Here is a 22,415-nt window from a genome sequence, read left to right as displayed (position 1 = left end):
TAAACCGTTATAATATCTATGAACATGATCTACAGCAAATTATTGTACAATTTTTGGGAGTTTTGCTACTGACTTTTGTCAGACACATATTTACTAGAGCAACTATTACGTGAACACTTTGTAGACTGAAAAAATGAAAATTCAATGGTGACAAAAGCAGATTAATTTATATGGGGCGGGGGGGAAGCAACCAAAGTGTAAGACAGACTTGATGCTGGGCTCCAGGGAGATTTCTCCTGCAAAATATTCTAGATCAGGGCTGTCCAACAGAAATAGAACGCAAGCCCCGTACGTCATTTTAAGTATGTCATTTCATGCAAAAGGTAAAAAAGAAATGGGTGAAATTATTTTTAATACAGTTTCTGTGACCCCCATAGATCCAATCCAAAATGTTATCATTTCAATATGGAATCAATATAAAAATTATTGAGATGTTTTACATTTTTTTTTCCCACCAAGTCTTCAAAATTTGGTGGATATTTTCCATTCACAGCGTATCTCCATTCAGACCAGCTACGCTGAAGCGCCCAGTAGCCACGTGTGGCTGGTAATTGAAGATGCAGCTGGAACTAACTGCTGCCTTTTGTCCTTCCTCTAAAACCCCACCCGGGACTAATCCTGTATGGCTCAGTTAGAAGATTCCTGAGTCTTCCCACTGCATTCAGAGTAAGACCCGCACTCCACTTCTCGGCCTTCGGAGCTCTGTGAGATCTGGTCCCTGCTTCCCTCTCCCACTGAGTTCCAGCCACAGTGGCTTCCTCCTCTTCTCTGAGCACGCCAAGGTTCTTCCTGCCTCAGGTCCTCTGCATCTGCTCCCCGGATCTTTATTCTACTGGATGGTTAGATGTCACTCTCATTACTCAGTCCCTCATCGAATACGCCCTTCTCAAAGAACCTTCCCTCATCTAATTCTTCCTCCTAAAGCCAGGTCACCTGCATCACTTTATCCTTTTGTAAAATTCTTCTTCATAGTACTTGTCAATCATGACTATTTGAAGCAGCTGTCTGCCCATTTTCCACATGACTATAAATGAACAAGAATCAGGCTTGTCCTGGGAATCACTGTATTCCCAGAACCGTATCTGACATATCACAGGTACCTGATAAATACTTGTTGAATGAATGGAGTAGAAATAAAGTAAAACAATGCAGTGAAAATTCAAGCGGGCCATATTTAAATAAAAATCAACATCATGCTACCGTAGTAACAAGTAAGCATTAAGTGGGACTAAAAGACTAAGCAAATAAAGCACCAGGTCCAGAGCGGTGCCCTCTCCCTCTTTACCCCACTGTTGAGTCCTTCATGAGCACATGTATTCAGCTGAGGCTTCTAAGGGCGTCCATCCAGACTGGAAAGGCAGGTGAGCACATAAAATAACACTATGGATGTTTTCAGATTTATGGCCATTCCATAAGCTGTATTAAGTTACAGGAGATACAGAGAGAGCCCAGAAGTATGAAACTGGAGTGGTTACAGATTTTGGAAGTAAGTAAACTCAGCAAATTCTCAGGAGCCTGGTTTGCTTACTGGATGTGTGACAGGATTAGGAGGGCTGAGAATGCATCTTTATTTTCACTCAAGTCAGAAAAGTAGGTATTTTCTTACGGACTGAATGTTTGTGACCCCCCTAAGGTTCCTATGGCGATGCCCCAACCTGCAGTGTGAATGAATGAATCCGGACACAGGGCCTCCAAGGAAGCAATCAAGGTTAATTAAGTGAGTCCGTAAGAGGGCGGTTCAGTGTCCTTGTAAGAAGAGAACCCAGGGGGCTCCCCCTCCGCCTCCCCCTGGGCACACACCGAGGAAAGGCTCTCTGGGACTCAGTGAGAAGACAGCCATCTGGAGCCAGGACAGAGCTCTCACCAGAAACCAAACCCTGCCCTGATCTTGGACTCCAGCCTCCAGAGCTGTGAGAAAGTAAGTTCCTGCTGTTTAAGCCCCCAGTCTGCGGTGTACTGTCATGGCAGCCCGAACAGATGTCTAAATTAGATTATCAGTTTGGGAGCAATTTTAACTGCAAGAATTGAGAAACAATGAAACAGGCTACCAAAAAAAAAAAAAAAAAGCATGGATTCTAACTAAGATGTGTCCGTTTTTTTTTAAAAACCCTAATGCGTAACGTTTCCTCTCACACCGTCAGTTTGGTCACCTGTGTTAGAGAACTCGTACCTGCTCTTTTTCAAGCATGTCAGCTTTTCTCAGTATCTTCATTGCATAGATATGGCCTGTGTCTTTCTTCTGGACCAACCGCACCTGGAATGTAAAACTTAGTATCATCAATGTCAAGCAGCCACTCCTGCTTATTTAGGAGTGAAAGGTAGGCTCCTGTAATTTGCCATGGCTGGTATTTTCGAAATTCTACTAAAATTAAGCTATTTTAATACACATTTTAATACATTATACTGCTTTAACACAGATTAAACTATTTTAATACATCTTGTAAAGTGTGGCAAGATGGACACTGTTGGCAGCGGCAACTTAGGGAGGACGCGCACCTCTCCGAATGCTCCTCTTCCTATAACCTTCAGAGACTCAAAGTCATCCAGGCCCAGCCTGGTCCTCTTGAGCCTTAAGAACTCTGTTTCCTTGCGAGCATGTTGTGATCGGCGTAGCTTTTTCTATTAAAAAAAGGACAGTTTAAAAGGATGACTTTAAAATCGGACTGTTTCAAAGGAAGCCTATAGTATTAAAAGATGAGACACAGTATAATGGGGGTAAGGCATCTTAAATATTAGTGCTATAACTTGTTGGCCAAAGCTGAATGTTTATTCAGCCTGGAAAAAAAGAAAACCATCCAAAGATTTTTAAAATGTTTTAACAACTGATAAATCTTTATTCTTGGGTGGACTCCATTAAATATCTCATCTTAACTACTTCACATATTCTTTCATCTATACACTAACTTAATTCAAAAATAAAAATTAAACTTTAGAAAGTGCTAATAGTATTCTGATATTGATTTTACTCTAAGAAATCTATTTTGCTTCAATTCCCTAATTTCCAAGGTTGCCCTGTCATAACTACTGAGACTTATGACACCATAATAACACAAAAGCAGTATTTCTATACAGATTTATTTATGGTAGAATTTATTCTTGGACAAATTTTTTAATAAACTGCTTGAGACCTGGCACACAACTTCCTTGAAAATATAAAATTGTGACAAAAAATAATTACACAAGAATTCTTTAAAATATTCAAGAATTTCATAAGTCATTCTCCAAAGATCACATTATTATTAATTATCATTAATAAGAAACATCATGAACTGCCTGAAGCTTACACTCAGAATGGGCATTTATTTAATTGTTCTAAACCTCACTTCTCCCCTTACCTAACAAAATTCTGGTTTTTTGACATAGGATTATGTCAAACTACCTCTGCCTAGTAGAGGTCACATAGAATAGGTAACAAACAAAATCAGTGAAAAAAATTAAACTCCAGTTCATCTTCAGCTGAACCCTATCAAGCTCCCAGCGGTCCAGGTCTGAGGAGGAGACAAGTCTTAAACGGCTGAAACAGCTCAGAACCATTACTCCTAAATGCAGCTCAAGGTGTAACCACTGATTAGTCCCTTCCTAGCCCTGTGTACATCTGTTTTCAAAAGAGTAAGGTGAACTATTAATTAGAAATATGCAACTATGTAACACCCACGCAATGGGATTCTGATACTTCTGACAAAGTTAATCCAAGAGGATAAAAGTTAAGAAATTATGTCTAAACATCTTTAAATAGCTAAATGGAGTCACACACTCAGGCACATCAGTGGTAGAAACAGCAAAGATATTTTTGTTTAAAAATGCCTTTGGAATAATGTTGAAAAATGAATTACTAGTAAAATGAAAGAATCGCTCAAAAATGTAGCTTGTTTTAAACTGACTATAATAAAAAAGGCCACGTGGTGGCACTGTAGTACCGTCTTTCAAAGCAGTAAAGACCTTTAAAAAGTTACATAAATGATTAAATATGGGCATTTTGAAAGGCATTCTGGATTTCCAACTTTATGGATTATAAAACAGAGTACAGTTGAATGGATACTCAGAAACTTGTCTAATCTGAATGGAAAAGAAGATCTCATCACACAGTTTCATAAATTATGCTCAAAATCAACAGACAAGAGAGGCAAGCAAAAAAAAAAAGTTCGTTACTATCTGACAGGTTGTGTAATGCAGCAAGTGAACAACGTTCACGGAGTTTGAGGACAGCTACTTAATGGCCAAGAGGAAAATCACAGGTTATGGAATATTTAATCCCACAAAAAACAGAAATCACTTACGTTACTGCTACCTTACTTAAAAAACAAAAACAGAAACAAAAACAAAAACAAAAAAACTATATTCCATGATATTAAAGCCCATGTTGTGGTCCAGAGGAAGCTGAAGCCAGTTCACATTAAAAAAAAAAATCAATGATAAAAAGCATGTTGGTATATCTGCTCCCGACTTGTGAAGATTAAGTCGCCTTGAAAAATAAATAACATTTTGGTGGTAATCGCATTCTTTCCCCTCCAAAGACAACAACAAAAACCTGGGGACAGGCTTAACATTACATGGCTCTCTTGCAGCTTAAATTTGCCCACTTTGGTTTTCCATTACAGTAAATAATATTCTGCGTTTGGGATTTTTAAGTGAGATGAAACTAGACATACATTGTTTTCTTTTTTTCCCCTCATTCCTTTTCAAATGGGCATTCTGCAAACTCTCCATCTGCAGGGTGCTCAGCTTTTGTAACAGACAGTGGGCACAGAAGTTTTAGGACATGAAAGGGGTCAGCTCACAACTTCATCTCTGTCCGGATGCTTTTCACAGCCACATTACATATGGTTGGGTTTTCACAAGTAACTTTCACAGATTTCACAAATAACTTTCTGTTACCGGATGAATTAAGGATGAATATATTGTTATAAAACAATTTTACACTGAAAAGACTCACCCCACATAAAGATAGTTTCACCGAACTGTACACTGAATTGAGAGAGGATGTCTGTTTTATAGAACACGAAAGAGTCTAGGATCCAGCATGGGGCCTTACAATACGCGTTTGTGGAATTCAAATATCTCTACTGAAAATTTCAGGTGTTTTATAAATGGTTATTATGGGCCACGGAGCATTTTTAACGGTAAAAATCACCTTACATTTTCTGTAAGTTATTAGGAGGGTTAAAGAAAACAGCTGGAGATGAACTCAGTACTTCCTGGCATGGACACCAGGTGTTTGCCAGCTGGAAGCTCCAAGCTGCGTCCGACTCACAGACGCATGTGATTTGGCCAAGTTGTTTTTAAAACACTCTAATGACCTGTCAATATTTTAAAAAGCAGGTGATTTCATAAAAGCCCAGATTTCCCTTGGCCTCCCTTGGCCCACAGGGCGGCCCCTCTGGGTGGGCGGGACGCAGCTTCGTGACCAGTCCAGACCTGCCACGGCCCCAGTCACCCGGTGATGGGGATGCGGTGGCGATGATCAGGCTGGCGCTCTTGTCTTCTCTCAGCAAAGTGAAGAGCTGAGATAAATTTATCAAAAGATAAACTGTGATGAGCAAATACTTTACAACAAGGCAAAAAAAAAAATTCCATTTCTTTGTGGAGGTGAAAAAACATTCTCATGAGTTGACTATGCAAGGTATGTTAGATCAAAAGAGTATAACCTAAGATGTCACTACGAAACCAAGCTGGCCGGCTTCTCCCATTTACGTCACCTGCTCAGCCCTTGGGCATCTGTTTTTGTAGAGTTCATTATTAAAGTTCAATATCCTGCATAGATTCCTTATTTGGTAGATACCTCTTAGTGATAATGTAAATTCTACCTATTTCTTTAAGATTCAAATCAATTGTTAACTCCTCCTTGAAACCTTTTCTGATCCTCTGAATTAGGCGGGGAAAAAAATCTCTGTATTTTCAAAGTTCACCACATTCCATCACATATACATAGTTTTACCTGCGCGCGCGCACACACACACACACACACACACACACACACACACAAGTAAAGTCTCCTTCTAGTCTGTGAGCTCCTCATGTCGAGATGCAGCGAAGCTGCAGGTGAAACTCACAGCACTTTAAGCTACTAGGTTAGTGACGCTGGACTAAAGAACTGGGGGGTTTTAAGAAATATTTAGGAAAAACTTTTAAGATTTGGCAATTGATTCATTCTTTTTGGAGCCCTTCTCACTCCTCACACCTAGAATATTGTAGATACTGTTCACTGAATATATGTTCTTGAGGGAGGGTATAGCTCAGTGGTAGAGCGCATGCTCAGTGTGCACGAGGTCCTGGGTTCAATTCCCAGGACTTCTATTAAAAAGTATATGTATTTTTTTTTCTTGGAATTTAAAAAAAGCTGCCTACTTTCAAAGATAGCCATCATAGCAAAAAAGTAAGGAGCCCACATTCAAATAGGAAATCCATGTTACCTAAGTTATAAAATTATCTTACACCAATAAGTGAAAAAGTCACGGGTTGCTTTTGTATTGCGGTTACAGTTTTTCCCCCTTTACTGAGATATAACTGACATACAATATTGTGTAAGTTTAAAATGTACAATGTGATGATTTAACACATGTATATATTATGGAATGATTACAACAATAAGGTTAGTTAACACGTCCATTACCTCACATTACTACTGGGTTTTTTTTGTAGTGAGAGCATTTAAAATTTACTCTCTCAGCAATTTGCAAGTGTAGAACACAGTATTGTTAATCCAGGCACAGTAATTACAGTTTACGTTACCTCTTCATCTGCTAATCCTTCTTCTTCCATAGCCACTTCTAATTTCTTCTGCCTTTTCAAAAGAAAAAATAATTTAAATTTTAAATATGTTTCTAAGTATTCCCATTTAAGAAATGTACATGTTGTATCTGTATTATCTCTAAGAACAATTTAATCCTTACTTACTTTCCTCCAAACTGATGATCTACTGCAGAAAAATATTTTAATTCTATTTTTAAAACACATAAGACATTATCATTATTGTTGATTTTTTTTGTAGAGTCATTTTTTGTTGAGATTTATCCATATATTTACATCTAGACCTCCTGATTGTGATCACCTTCCTTCTGCTTAAGTTGAAACTTTTGGAATTTCTGCTGATGGCGAACTCTTAGTTTATCTTGCCTCTCTGTTCCATTTTTCTCCTCTCTTCCTTTAGAAACTCTGATCAAAAATACGTTGGTTCTCCTCACTCTTCTCCACGCTTCTGAGCTCTCGTTCGTATTTCCTTACTCTAAGTTGACTCTGGAGCAGCTGGTTCAGTTTCATTTTCTAATTCTAATTCTCTCCTCAGCCCTGTCTAGTCTGCACTTAGACCTGCCCCTAAATTATGCCCAAAACCTGATTCTTCCCCTCGAGTCCTAGTTCACAAAGTTGGACTGGTAGTCGCCATGCTGCTACTGTCTTTCTCACTCGGTTCTCCTCTCTCTAGCTGTCATATCCTGATGTGAGCCTCCTTTCCACCAGCCTGGTCTACACTAGCCTTCCCTGTTTCTAACCCCTCCTCCCACAACCCATTCTGTACATCACAACTAAAAGAGTCTTCCAGAGAAACACCAGTGATCATTTAAATCTTCTGTTCAAAAGTCTTCAAGGCTCTTTACTACCAGAGAATAGCTCCATTAACCAAGCACCCCTGGCTCTCAAGAAATGGAAAATCCAGCCTGAGCTAAACTGGACAGCACCTGACCCAGCACTGAAGCTGGCTTCTTCTGTCTCCATGATCCTTCCTCCTGCTCCTTGACCTCTTCCTTCTCCCTTTGGAGTCCTGTTTAAATCTCACCACCACTTATGAAGCCTTCCCAGTTGCCTTAGTCAAAAACACTCTCTCCCTGCTGTGCCCTTAGCAAAGGATTCACTTTTCACTCTTTCGTGTAATATTTATGTGCGTGATCTCCCTGACTGTAAGCGTCCGGAAGGGCAAAATAACATGTCATTCATTTTTTTTTTTAATTCTCCCATTCCCAGTGATAAACACACAACACTGTAACTGTTTTTGGATTAAAGGCAGTCATTCACAAAGCATCCTGCTAAAAGAAAACATAAAGATATATCATAATTTCATGGTTAGAAACATTTTACTTAACACATCAACTGACATGTGGTATCAGTATATGGGTGCACAGAATGAGATGCTATTTTGTGAATATAAAGCAACTAACTAGGCACACTGTCAGCATAGGAAGCTTAAAAACAGCGTATCAGGATGCGTAATATTTATGTTATTAATGGGCATGTTTATTCCCCACTTGCAGCATAATATCTTCTTCAACTACACAAAAATTCTGACCAGCCTTTGCTATACCTGGTCTCTCTCTCTTCATGCTGTAAAATTAGGTTGCTGTAAAAATTCTCCAGCGTGAGCTTGGCCACAGTCACCCTTTCCCGGGTATGGTTGCTCATAGGAAAGGTGGTTGTGGTCCCTGCCGTCATTGCCATAGTAACAGAACCTAGAACAACAGACACACAAGTTACTCAGTAGAAAAAAAATCTTCCTATTCCTTTTAACAAACTCTAGAAATGGCTTAAGTTCTACCAGGCAAAACTGTACCCTAACAGTTAAGATACCTGAGTCGTTAACGTTGTAAGTGATATAATGTAAATATATTGTAAATATACATAAATATACATTTACATAATGTAAATGCTATAGTAAAGAAAGAGAAAGATGCACAACGCCCCCAAACAGAAATTAGCTTTGTGCTGGCGAAACCAGGGGCAACTTACAGCAAAGAAGCACCGGTGGCAGGCCGCACACAATACGGATACAATTATATACAAAATATCATATTCAACAAGCATTCAAAACAAGAAAAGTTCGATCTATTTTGTGGTTGTTTTATTGATTGCTAAACAAAATCCATAAAAGCTTGCTAACACTTGTGTCCTCAATAAACAGAAGTCTCCTAAGAGTTAATGAAGTTCAGTCGAAAGTAGTGGCTTCTACCATATAAAGTCTATAAATCCTGATGTGTTACATCAAACATGCACACAAGCATCAGCCTAAAGCAATTCTTATGGGTATACATTTTGGGGACAAAGTACTTTTAGAGGCAAGCCCCCTTTGGATGGAGCCCACGATGCCCTATTTCATCCTGTATCCTATGTCATTCCAAACAGCACTATGACAAGGTCTAGCATACCACTCCAGATGGTAAGGTCCATTTCATTTTCAAATGAAACTCAAATGCCTACAGGAACGAGGCAGGAAACACAAAAGTATGAATCAAGCCAGGTGACAACAGGGAAGCTTGATGGCTTTACCTGGACAGTGTTTGTCTACTTAAAGCCATCCAAGTGTCAAATTTTTTAAAACCCACTGGGCCAGCCAAACAAAATACTGGTTTAAAGAAGATAATGTGGACCATTAGACGAGATAAGGAATGTAGTAAGATGACTACTCCAGAGGGGGGCAGACTGAATTCTGGTGGAAGCTATTGATGGGCACTGACCCTAACAGACTTGCTTAGCACAGTCTGCAACTGGGCCAAAAAAAAAAAAAAAAAAAAAAAAGAACCTAGAATGGTTGCATACATTAAAGTGATTTTTGCTTCTCTGGATGGAGAACATAACAGACCATCCTAGAGAAGATGCAGCCTAGCAGGGTGACCATCCAATGTTGCATTCTCAGCTGAAAAGAGTCCCCCCAGATCTGCCATTTACTCTCCAACACCCACCTCTCCTTAATTACAGAAAGACTCAGACCCCTGGATGTGGGCCTGAACTGGACTAGACTCCAGGGATAATGGAATGAACCAAAGATCTCTCTTGTTCTTCACATCAAACAAGCCAAAAACAGGTGGAAAGTAAACAATTTAACGATGGCAAACTCCCAGCTGCACTGTTGCCACTTTACTGGGTTTATACCTCCACTTCCTGCTTGAGCCTCATTATGCCTAAAAGTGCATCTATTACTTTCACATCATAAACTTGTTCCTCTGCTGGCTACTCTAAATCTTTTTGTAGCAAGAAGCTGATCAACTTACTTGTTTAAAATTGTTCATGGCATGGATAGCAAGTCAAATTAACTTAGCAAGATAAGACCAACTCACACACCCAGACTGCTGGTACACACCAGGAACTTTATGATCGTTTATTTCATCAATTTCTCCTTTTTTTTTTTTCCCTGAAGATCAAGGACGGTGACACTCCCAGGTATGAATGCATTTCATCCTCACAACAGCCCGGCAAGGAAAGGAACTGAAGCTCAGAATAGTCACCCAGCTGTGAGCTGCGGGGTCCCACCCCACCCAAGTGCTATCTCCAACGTGCCTTTCGGCGTTATCTGCTGCCCTCCCTCACCACTCACTCTTCTCCAACATACTTGGCTCTCTCGTGCCTCCGAGCCCTCACATGACCCCTCCTGCCCTGTCATGTCCTACACTGGATTTGCAGGACTCCTGCCGATCCTTTACAGCCCAATTTAGCTGAAATCTTACAGTGGCGACTTCTCTGACATTCCCCATCGGATGAGACGTCAATCTACCAGAAGAGACCAAATCGCATTCATTCAAGTGTGTTCTCTAACTTTTGTAACAATATATCCCAGGAGCTGGTGCTGATCACACCATCTGCCCATCCCACTAAACTCGGAGCACCTCTGGGCAGGAACTTCTGATTCATCTTCAAGTGTTCACCCTGACAGCACCATATTGGACACACAGTAGGCATTCATGAATGAATGAGTCAACCTATCAAATGGGGGGTGGGGTGGGAGGAGAGTTGAAAGCATTGGCAAAAATGGCCTACAAAAGTTAGCCACTGTGGAAAAAGAAATATACTGAAACTTGGAGTCAGAAATTTAGAGATCTAATCCAGACCCTGCCGCTAACTGATCACATGGGCTTTGTCAGATCACCAGAACACTCTGAACTCAAGTCACTTTCCCCCAAGACAAAGATTATATTTGCTCTGCCTAGTTCACAGGCCGAGTCTAAGGTCATCTAACACAAATATAAGACATTTTTTCATGCACCTAGTTTAATTTTTTAGTATGTTAAATGCTTTAATAATAACGAGTGTTCTTTTTTAAACAATAATACAATTAAGCTCAAGAATTATCCTGGCCAAGTGGTTTCTCAGCACCAAGCTGTTGGTTTGGTACGCTATCGAAGGCACTATACTGCCACGCCTCGTTCGGAAACCTCAGAATCACCGAGTTCGTGTTCTGTGTTTCAGGATCAGATGCAGAATAAGTCAAAGAAAGGAAAAGAAGAAAAGGGATGGTATATGGCAAACATCCCAAATCATGTTTGCTAATTGGCATTTGGGGATTTGATGGGAAGGTGGGAGCTGGGGAGGATGGACTGGAAGTTGAAGAATTCAAATCAATGCAGGAAATCCATGTTATACAAAGTTTCCTACTGCAAGACTTCCCAGCATCGTTTAATATGTTAATATATATCCTAAACTCTCAAAAGGGGGATGGGTATACAATTTGCCTAAGCCGCCTCCTTTAGGCACATCAAATCTAAGTTCATATAGGTAATGATCTTCAAACACTAGTAAAAAAAAAAAAAGTGCCTGCTACTTTTTTTCAATATGGGGAGGGGGGAGCTTAGAAACTCTAACAGAGAGCAGGACCTAGGGATTTTAGAATGCTTTCTGATTTGTCCAGAGTATCTTTAGCTGACAGAGAATTTTCAAGTTGGTCTGCCAACTTCCAGGAGGAAAAAGGTCAAGACCCAACTAGAGTTGTCCAAGGTCTACATTTTCCTTTCAAAAAGCAAACGGTGAAAAAACTAACAAACAAAACCTTTTAAAATGCCTCTTGAAAGAAGCACAAAGAACTTACACATCAGTAATGCTTGTAGAAGTCGGAAAGAAAGATGAATGATGAACTGAGGGTGTGGCCTTGGAAGGCAGCTGACAGGCTGCCAAGAAGCCCTGCAGAACAGGCTGCTCTGCTCCGTCTGCCAAGGAGCAAGGTCTGGCCTTCAGCTGCCAGTGTCCCAGGGCAATCCAATTCTGGAAGCCACGTTATCCTCACAAAATCCACGAGAGACTGACAGACAACACATAATGGCAATTTACTGATTTACACAGTAAGAAACTGAGGAACCTGAAACAGATACTTGCGTCTTCTGGCAAATGCATTCTGTTCTTGCAGGCGGAGCAGGATGTCAAGACTTAAGAAGATTGCTTGGTGGGCATGGAACCAAAACAAGAGAGCCGTTATTCAATTTAACTGTTTACTGGCATAGGATAAGGTGGAATCTTTAAAAAAATAATAATAAAAAAAAAGACTGATTGCTATCTTGCCTGGGACATCTCTGCCCACTGGAAAGTGGCTGGAGGAGTGGCCAATATTAAGCCTGGCTGCTGACTGGGCTTTACAGATGATGCAAAATTGGGGGGGGGGGGTGGCTAGCAGTGGGCAGAAATGTTACTGAGCAAAGCTTTGGGAGAAATTTTTATGAAACATAAAAACAATGTTAGGGAGTTGAAAACACTTGCAAACAATGGAAATGGTCTGCATTCACAGTACAGAAATCAATATGCAGTTGTTTTAGATAAAAATGTATGAATCTGGGTAGGGTATGGTCTTTATAAAAGAGGGGTAAACAGAAGATCAGGTTTCTACCCTATAAAGATGTAATGAGTTTATAACTCTGAAATCCAGAAGTCAGTATCAAGTAATGAAAAACAACTTCCAAACACTATGTAATTTAACCATGATCACTGGCTGTTCCTTCTATTCTCGTTACACATACATGCAAGTATGTCCACCTTGTTGAAAAACCACATCAGAGGAAAACCTCTGTCTTACTTATCTTTGGAATGAAGGTATCGCGCACATGGCAAAGTGCTGAGCACACAACAGGCATCCAGCAAATGATGGGGAGTAACCGACCTCAAATTTAATGGACTGTAAATTACATGTGTTTCGTATCTCATAATTTCCTTTGGATTGAAAAACCACAGAATCATTTAGTGTTATGTTAACCTTCAAAGAGACAAATCCTGCTTGAGAAATACAACTTGCAGAAAAAGCCGAAACTCTCACCCCTTAGTCTTGATTAAATAATATCTTTTAGAAATTAGCCCAAAAGAAAAAAAAAAAAACAAGAAAAAGTTACTGCTCTGTAATCAGACAAAAATAGGCTCTATAAAATTCAAATGAAACAAAACTGAGAACAGAAGTGACCAAATTATGACAGAGAATGATCTGGAAGATTGGCACTTATTATAATGGCAAATTTACTCCTTTAATGGATTTCACACTGTTCTTTGTCTTTTATTAAAGCCCTTTCTTTCGCTAGAAAAAGAACAGGATACAATTTGCAAGTCTAGAATTCCTGGACTGATAAAAACAACACGAGGTGCCCTTGAATTTCCTGTTCACGTGTTTTCTCCAGCCTCCCCTATTCATTAATGGAGACACTACCAAGAGTAGACTCCAGCATTCTTTCGTCTGTCAAGCCTGGGGAAAGGAGATAACAAATCTGGCACTCAGGCCATCTATAAATAGATGTGGTGTCTGCAACCATTTACCATCAAACTTCCAAAATAGGAAAACAGAGCCGCTTTACCTGACTCGTAAAACACACTATTTAACCAGTGATTTCACCTTAGTCTGCACATACTGCACTTCAGAGGAAAGCGTATCCTTAATGCCTTCAGCATCAAAGTTTCCTTAAATGCAACCACAGTGCCCTAGGCTACACCAGGTCCTCAGGTTGGACACAGTCTCTGCTGAGTCCCTGATGATAACAGGGCAGCCACAGCCTCTTTCCTCTCTGCGGCACAATCCGAAAGAGCAAGAAATTCATAATCAGGTGACACTTCAAGTCCCAGCACGAACTTTTACCAGCTGTATTATTTCCAACCAACATGCCTGCAGATACACACTGTCAGCACTGCACAGAGCACTGAGAGCTCGAAGGTGGATCAAACACAGTCTCTGCCCTTAGGGAGTTCACATCCTACAGGGACACAAAGAAGGGAAAAATCAGTTCTCCCAGGAAAAGTGTCATCAGAGATTTCAGAGAGGAGGAGACGCCTGGGCTGAATCCTGTTGGGGGGAGCGGTGGTGGGGTGAGTTCACAAGTTAGATGGATAGAGCAGAGCAGGAAGAAGTCTAAGAGCACGAAATAAACTGACACACGAATACAGAGAATGGCGTGGTGAAACAGCCAAAGATGAGGGTGGAAGGGCAGCTAGGGATCATACAGTTCCTCTTTCGCCATGCTAAGTGAAAAATCCTCCTGAGTATGAATGGGAGTCATTCAAGGCTTTTAATTAAGTGGAGAACTAGCAGCCAATAAAGAACTTTTACTGCGTGATCACCCAAGTACCAAAACTCTTCTAAAAAGCTTATGTTTTAATGCATGTAGTCCTCCCAGCCACCCCTGCAATTCTGACTGGCACTTCAGTTAGACGATGCCAGGACAGGGAGGAAGGCAAAAGGGCTGGGCGGAGATTAGACCGGAGGAGAGCACATCACGTTACCGGGGCTCAGCCAATAACAGCAGGGCTGCAAACTGGTGGCCTGCAGCCATATTTTGTTTGGCTTGTACCATGACTTAGAAATTGGAAAATTTCACATAAAAATCCAGACTTCTGGTTCCCCCTGAAAAATCCAATCTATCACACATGAGCACACATTCCTGCCTGGAAACAGAGGACATCCTTGCCAGAGAAGCAGTCGACCCCTTGCAATCCTGCATCTAGCCAGAGTCCCCTTCCCTCAGGCCCAGCGCCCTGCACTGGTCTTACTACCTGCCTGCTCCCCATAAGCATTTGAGATTACAATCCTTGGTTAAGTACAGGGTAATGAGGGCCCAGTGTAAGACAGTAGCAGATGAGATTAAAAGAAGGGCTCAGATACTCAGCTGAAAAGACTGAAATCTATAATTACCTCTGGGTTTCAGAAAAGAAGTTCAAGGCTGATCCTGTCTAGTTATTTCACCAGACACGGGAGCCACGTCTCTAAAATGGATATAATTCTTGGGGAGGGATGGAAATGTTAGTTATCTTGATTGTGGTAGTGATTTCATTGGTGTAGACATCTATCAAAATTCATCAAATTGTAAATGTGAAATGTGTAGTTTACTGTACAGGAACCATACTACAATAAAGGTGTTTAAAAATAAAAATTAAAAATAAACAAAAATAAAATAAAATAAGCAAAATAAAATGAAATGCAATAGATATAACCCATGCCAACCCTCAGAGCGGATGTGATGCCCCCAGGATGGCAGCGCACAGTGGCCTAGACACGCACGAGCTGTGTGACTTCAAGCAAGTTACTTAAACTTTCTGTGCTTCAGTTTTCTGTTGACTAAAATAAAGATAATAAAGATAATGATGGCCAACTTGTGTACATGCTTATTATGTTAATACAAGACTTATACGAATTATAAAAGTTAGTATTTCTAAAGGACTTCATGCCTAGCACAGAGAAATGGCATGTAAGTGTTTGGTAAATCAATACATAAATGAAAAAATATTTTTAAAACATTTCGTGGCTCACATTCAATGCACGAAAATGATTAGTTTTCTTCCCTTTCTTACCTAATTGTCCTGCCCGTTCTTTTTGCCTTGTTCCAAACTGCCTAGTAAGTTAGTTTGGAAATCTCTTCTCCACTGGATATTCCCTATGTCTTGTAGTCTTAAAACCTACTTGATTTGAAAATTTAGATTGCTTTTATGGAGAGAGAAGGGAAATGTATCAGAAAGTACTTATCAGGGTTTTTAAAATTTTTTTGAATTTTTATTTTTTTGAGTTTTTTCTAATTGTCTTTTGTTTTGGGGAGAGGTAATTAGGTTTGTTTATTTATTTTGGTGGAGGTACTGGGGATTGAACCTAGGACCTTGTGCATGCTAGGCATGTGCTCCACCACTGAGCTATACCCTCCCCCAACTTACTAGTTTTCTAAACAGAAAGGCTTGAAGTTAAAAGAAAAAAGAAAACTTTCAGTAGAAGTCTTACTAGAAGTCAGCGGTGATTTGGGGGGTATGACCCAGACAGGAGAAAGTGTTCCAAAGAACTAACCTCTCCTCTCCCAAGATGGAGTAATTCTCACGAGGCAACAGACATCCAATCTATTTATAATCCATTTACTGGGTTTCGTGCCAAGAGCTTTTGTTTTTGTTTTTAATTAGTTAACGTGGTGTGTGCCCTGTTCTCTAGTCCAGGGGAGCGAATTCATAGACAGACAGCTGTCCTCGCCGTCCGTGTGTCAGGAGCCTGGTGGTGATGGCACAGTTGTGCTGAGGCCAACGTTACTGTTTCTATTTTCAAAACTGTTTTAAAAAGAGACATTTTTCTCTGCTGATCAAATTACAGTTCAAAGGTTGAGCTCCCTAAAGCTTATCTGGCTACAGTAATTCTGTTCATAGCAGACTACTTAAGTATGTTGGTCCAAATAATTACCAAAAACCCTCTGCACGTTATTTTTTAAATTTGCAATGAGAAGGGAAAGTGTTTATGAAGCAAATGTAAACAATTAAACTAAGAGTTAAATTTGTAGTAATTTTATCTAAAAACTGGGCTGTTTACAGATCTTAGTGTTTAAGTACAGAAGTAACCCATTTTTCTCAAAAATATTTGGAAAGAAGCCACCCACTCTTAAATATACTTACATGATTATTTTTTTCTATTGCTCTGTCTCTGTCCAGTAATGGATTAGATTTTGCCTGCAAAAGTTGCTCAGCTGAATCTACCAAGTCACAGTTAAATTAAAAAAAACAAAAGCAAAAAACCAACTACCTCAGCTGAAATGCCGAACAACTTGAGATACTTGTAATTTAGCACCAGAACGGGGGGTGGGGAGAAACTTTTAGACAGTAGCAGGATCCCTAAAAGAGTTTTAAATCAATTTCTATTAATTAGTACACACGTAAGCACACACAGGAACATACTCGCCTTTATTAGACTAAAAGAGAAAAAAAATCACAATTTACAAGGCAGGAAGTGGGGGGCCACAGGGAGGTGGGGGAATGAGGGAGGACCAGAGTGAGGACTTCGAAGCTATTGGCAATGGAGAACTCCTCAGAGCTAAAACAAAACTGACAAGGGGAAAAAAAAAGAAAAACAAGAACTAATAGATTATGAACATAGAGATATACCTTTATTTTATTAATAATTTATTTATATAGAATTCATATATGGAGAAGTCATAGAATTTACAGACATGAATTTAGTAGCCTAAAGAAGTTCTTGGAGAGCGAGAGACTGTGAGAGGGAGAGATGACAGCGATTTGGAGAATTCTGGGCTACGAGATTTAAGCTGTGGCTCTGAATTGGGAAATGGAGGAGCAGGATGAACAAAGAAGGTACCAGGATACTTATGCACCCAAAGGAACTAGCCCACCCTTTGCCCTGTCAGTCATGTTCCCATCAACTTTCTTTCTTTTTTTTTTCAATTGTATTTATTGGGGGTGGGGGTAATTAGGTTTATTTATTTATTTAATGGAGGTACTGGGGATTGAACCCAGGACCTCGTGCATACTAAGCATGTGCTCTACAGCTGAGCTATACCCTCCCCCATCCCCATCTACTTTCAATGCCCAACAACATGAGTTTTCTATACCTTTCACTTCAATTATAAAGAATATGGATCAGTGAAAATAAGACAAACGATTTTTTAAATAAAGGGTTCAATGTAAAGTTTAAAATTTATGCTTTAAAAAGGTTAATTTTAAAGATACACATTTAGAAATGGAAAAATAATCCTGCTCACAAAAGTAGCAAGGAAGAAGAGACAGGGCTCAACATTCATAAAATGCCTAAGGATAATCTCGATCCAAAAAAACCAAAGTGTTGCCCTTTTTATGAAGAAATCTAATCACAGACTGTGGAAGGAACAGAAGAATCATTCAAGTAATGTGTTGGAACAATTGGTTATCCATTTGGGAAAAAAAGCAAGTCACATGTTCATTTCACTCCAAAAGGCAAAATAAATTTTAAATGGTTCAAAAGGGGGAACATAAAAACTATATTTAAAAAAAAAGGAAAAGAAAGAAAAAGAAAGGGAAGAGAAAGGAAAGGAAGGAAAGGAACAGGGGAAAAATTAAACTTCAAAAGATTACAAGAAAATGAGATGAATAACTTAAACGAAAATAAGATGAATGACTTAAAAATAAGATGAATAACTTAAAGGAAAAGGGTCTTAAAAGGCAATCATACTGAAAACAGCACTAGGTATCATTACACAAAAATTTGGAATATACACATACGGATGTCAAACAAGATGAAAAGACAGTACTTTAAAGGAAAACCTCAAAATAACAGTGTATTTAAAAGTATATTTTAAACCTTTGTGTTAAAAATACCTTATACCTATGTTAAAAATAACAAATTATATTTCTTAAAATATACATAAAGTTCATAACACAGCTTTCGAACATTCAAGCTGTAAAGGGACAATAAAACCCTAATAATAAATGGATAATACTGATTGCCAAATATATGAGTAGCTAACAAATTTATGAAAACTGTCCAATTTTACCAGTAAATCAAAGACAGAAAAACTTTAAAATAATGCAATATACTCCCTACATGAAAGTAGCCACAATTTTGTGGAAAACCTTCTTGGTGGGGTCCAGCCGACCATCGGACACTTTTATACACATCATCTGTGCTCATGTGTATGTTTTTTCTAGCTTTATTGAGATATAACTGACATTATAAGATTGTGAAACCTTAAGATGTACAACAGAATGATTTGATATATGTATATATTGTGAAGTGATTATCATAATATAGTTAACATATTCATAACCCCATATAGTTACAATTTTTGTGTGTCTACTGAGAACTTTTACAATCTATTCTCTTAGCAACTTGAAAGTATATAATACTTTCAAATACTTTCAACTTTCAAATAACAGTATAATACTGTTAAATATAGTCACCAGATTACATCCCGAGAACTTACTCATCTTAAAACTGGAAGTTTGTACACTGTGACCACCTTCACCTATTCCCCCTCCTCATTCTACCCTCACCTCCGGCACAATAAAACCACCAATCTGCTCTTTGCTTCTATGCGTTCCTCTGCCCATTTTGTAACTGGGTTGTTATTTTGCTACTGAGTTGTATGAGTTTCTTGTATATTTAGGATATTAACCCCTAGTTCTGGGCTTTTCTTTGTTGAGAGATTTTTGATTACTGATTCAATCTCCTTGTTCATTATTGGTCTGTTCAGATTCTCCGTTTCTTTGGGATTCAGCCTTAGTGGGCTATATGTTTCTAGGAATTTACTCCTAGGCTGTCCAATTTGTTGGCATGTAATTGTTCATAGTGGTCTCTTATGATCCTTTGTATTACTGTGGCATCAGAATAACATCTCCCCTTTCACTTACATTATTTATGAGTCCTCGCTTTTTTATTTTCTTGGTTAGTCTAGCTAAAGATTTCTCAATTTTGTTTTTTCAAAGAATCAACTTAGTTTTGTTAATCTTTTGTATGGCTTACCTATTCTCTATTTCATTCACTTCTGTTCTGATCTTTATTATTTCCTTTCTTCTACTAAGTTTAGGCTTAGTTTGTTCTTTTTCTAGTCCCTGTAGGTGTATAAAGTTAGGTTGTTGACTTGAAAGCTTTCTTTTTCCTTAAGGTATGCTTTGCTTTTATCACTGTAAACTTCCTTCTTAGAAGCTTTTGCTGCATCCCATAAGTTTTGGTATGTTTCATTTTCAGTTATTTCACATTTTAAAAATTTCTCTTTTGATTTCTTCTTTGACCCACTGGTTGTTCAGGACTGTGTTATTCAGTTTCATGTTTCTGTAAATTTTCTAGCCTTCCTCCTGTTACTGATTTCTAGTTTCATACCAGTGTGGGCAGACAAGATACTCGATATAATTTTTTTTTTTAATTTGTTGAGACTTGTCTTGTGGCCTAACACACGATCTCTCTTAGAAAATGTTCCTGTACACCTGAGACGAATGTGCATTCTGCTGCTACTGGAATGGAATGTTCTGTTTTTGTCTGTTAGATCTAGTTGGTCTAATTCAAATCTGTTGGTTCCTTATTGATCCTCTGTCGGAATGATCTATCCTTTATTGAAACGGGTATTAAAGTCCTCAACTATTATTGTATGGCTGTTCATTTCCCCTTTTCATTGTTAGTATTTGCTCTATTTGGTGCTCTGATGTTGGGTGAATAATTATTTACAATTATTCCATCTTCTTGATGGATTGACCCCTTTATCATTATATAATGACCTTCTTGTCACTTTTGACCATTTTTAGCTTAAAGTCTATTTTGTCTGATGTAAGTATAGCTCCCCCTGCTTTCTTTTGGTTACTAGTTGCTTGAAATGACTTTTTCCTTCCCTTCACTCTCAGTCTATGTATATCCTTAAAGCTAAAGTCTCCTGTAGGCAGCACATTATTGGATCTTGTTTTTTTTTAATCCATTCAGCCACTTTATGTCTTTTGATCTGAGAATTTAATCCATTTACTGCCATTTTGTTGTTTTCTGACTATTCTGTAGACCCTTTGTTCTTTTCTTCCTCTCCTGCTGTCTTGTTTTATGAATGATGACTTTTTGTGGCAGTATGCTTTGATTTCTGTATCATTATCTTTTGTGTACCTACCATAGAAGGTTTTTCCTGTGTGACTACCATGAGGCTTATATAAAACATCCTACCTTAAGCTGAGAACAACTTAACTTCAATAGCATATGGAAACCTTATACTTATACTCCTCCTCCCCTTTATAAGTTATTGGTATTACAGTTTATATCTTTTTAATATTGCATGTCCAATAACAAATTATTGTAATTCTGGTTATTTTTAATACATTTGCTTTTTAACTTTTAAACTAGAGTTATGAATTATATATCATCATTTCAATTTTAAAGACTCTGACTTATCTACCATTACCAGTAAGTTTTACACATTCATGTGTTTTTATGATGTTATTAAAAGCATCCTTTTATTTCTGCTTGAAAAATATCCTTCAGGATTTCTTCTAAGTTAGGTGTAGGGGTAATAAAACCCCTCAGCTTTTGTCTGTTTGGGGAAATCTTTTTCTCTCCTTCATTTATGAAAAACAGCTTTATTGGGTATAGCATTCTTGGTTGAAAGCTTTTTCTTTCAATATTTTGAATATTATCATCCCACTCATAATCTTATGCAGCCTTCCTTGTACATAAGAAGTCAATTTTCTCTTGCTGCTTTCAAAACTCTCTTTTTCTTTGAATTTTGATAACGTAATTGTAATGTGTTTCAGTAGAGTCCTTTTTGGGTTCAACCTATTTGGAATCCACTGGGCTCCTTGAATCTGGATGTCCATTTCTTTCCCCACATTTGGAGAGTTTTCAGCAATTCCTTTCTCCTTCTCTTCTCCTTCTAGGATTTCAAATATTTGCATCTCTTAATTGTGGCCCATAAGTCTGTAGGTTTACTTTGCTCTTTTTCCTTCTTCTTTTTGCAACTCTGACTAAATAATTTCAGTGACCTATCTTATAGTTCATTCATTCTTTTTATGCTTGGTCAAGTTTGTTTTTGAAATCTCAACTGAATTTTTCAGTTCAGTCATTGTATTTTTCAGATCTAAGATTTCTGTCTGGGTTGTTTATTTGTTTGTTGATAGTTTCTATTTCTCTGCTGAACTTGCCCTTCTGTTCATGCAGTTTTTTCCTAATTTCATCTAGCTGTCTGTCCGTGTGTTCTTATAGTTCACTGAACTTCTTTAAGAGGATTATTATAAATTCTTTGTCAGACAGTTCCTAGATCTCCATTGCTTTAGGGTCAGTTGTCAGAGATTTAATAACTCCCTTTGGTACTGCCATGTTTACCTGATCCTTTGTGTTCCTTGATTTCTCGTGTTGGTATCTGCGCATTAAGGGAAATGGTCTCCCCCTCCAGTCTTTGTAGGTTTGCTTTGCTGGGGGAAGACATTCACCAGTCAGTTCAGCTTGGGATACTGGACAGGTGAGCTGGTGGTGTCTGCGGGCAGGCAGAGCTTGCTACTGGGGTTTCTAACTGGGTGAGGCCACTGCCCATGTTCTGAAGTAAGTGGGGGTGCTGTTATTGGGTGAGCCTGCTGGCTGAGCTCCAAATTCAAGCAGGGCTGCTAGGAGAGCCCCCTACCTGGGTGGGGCCACTAGCTCAGTTCTGTAATCACCTCTGGTAGGATGAGGTAGGGGGCTGTGTTCCCTGGCAAGGTGGTGCTGCTGGTCAGACTCCATAAACAGGCAGGGCTATGGCCTAGGCGCTGCAATTGCTCCTGGCTGGGTGGGGTCTCAGGTAGTGCTTCCTGACCAGATGGTGCTCCTGGCTAGACTCCATATTGAGGTGGGGCCCCTGGCTGGGCTTCACAATTAAGGCGGCTGCTGGCTGGGCCCTACTGTTGGGTGAGGTCACTGGCCAGATTTGCTGTTTAGGAGGGGCTGCATCCTGAAGCTGGGTGGGTCACGGACGGTACTCTACAGATGGCCAGGGTTGCTGTCCGGGCTCCTTCAACAGGTGGGG

General features: G+C 39.2%; 1 protein-coding gene across 3 annotated transcripts in view; it reads right to left on the bottom strand.

The window, feature by feature from the left end:
• STK38L (serine/threonine kinase 38 like) overlaps positions 1-22,415 on the bottom strand; it is an 82,468-nt gene that overhangs the window by 13,188 nt on the left and 46,865 nt on the right. For all 3 annotated transcript variants that reach the window (XM_010946550.3, XM_074357331.1, XM_074357332.1), the window contains 4 exons: positions 8,294-8,438; positions 6,730-6,781; positions 2,497-2,619; positions 2,171-2,254 (listed from right to left, as the gene is read on the bottom strand). In XM_010946550.3, the coding sequence (XP_010944852.1) occupies positions 2,171-2,254; positions 2,497-2,619; positions 6,730-6,781; positions 8,294-8,427 (393 nt within the window). In that variant the 5' untranslated portion in view covers positions 8,428-8,438. The remainder of the gene's footprint in view (positions 1-2,170; positions 2,255-2,496; positions 2,620-6,729; positions 6,782-8,293; positions 8,439-22,415) is intronic.

Source organism: Camelus bactrianus, chromosome 34 (genome assembly GCF_048773025.1).
Source record: "Camelus bactrianus isolate YW-2024 breed Bactrian camel chromosome 34, ASM4877302v1, whole genome shotgun sequence".
Taxonomy (NCBI): Eukaryota; Metazoa; Chordata; class Mammalia; order Artiodactyla; family Camelidae; genus Camelus; species Camelus bactrianus.
The sequence above is the reverse complement of the archived record's forward strand: the minus strand, read 5'-3'. Positions and strand labels throughout refer to the sequence as shown.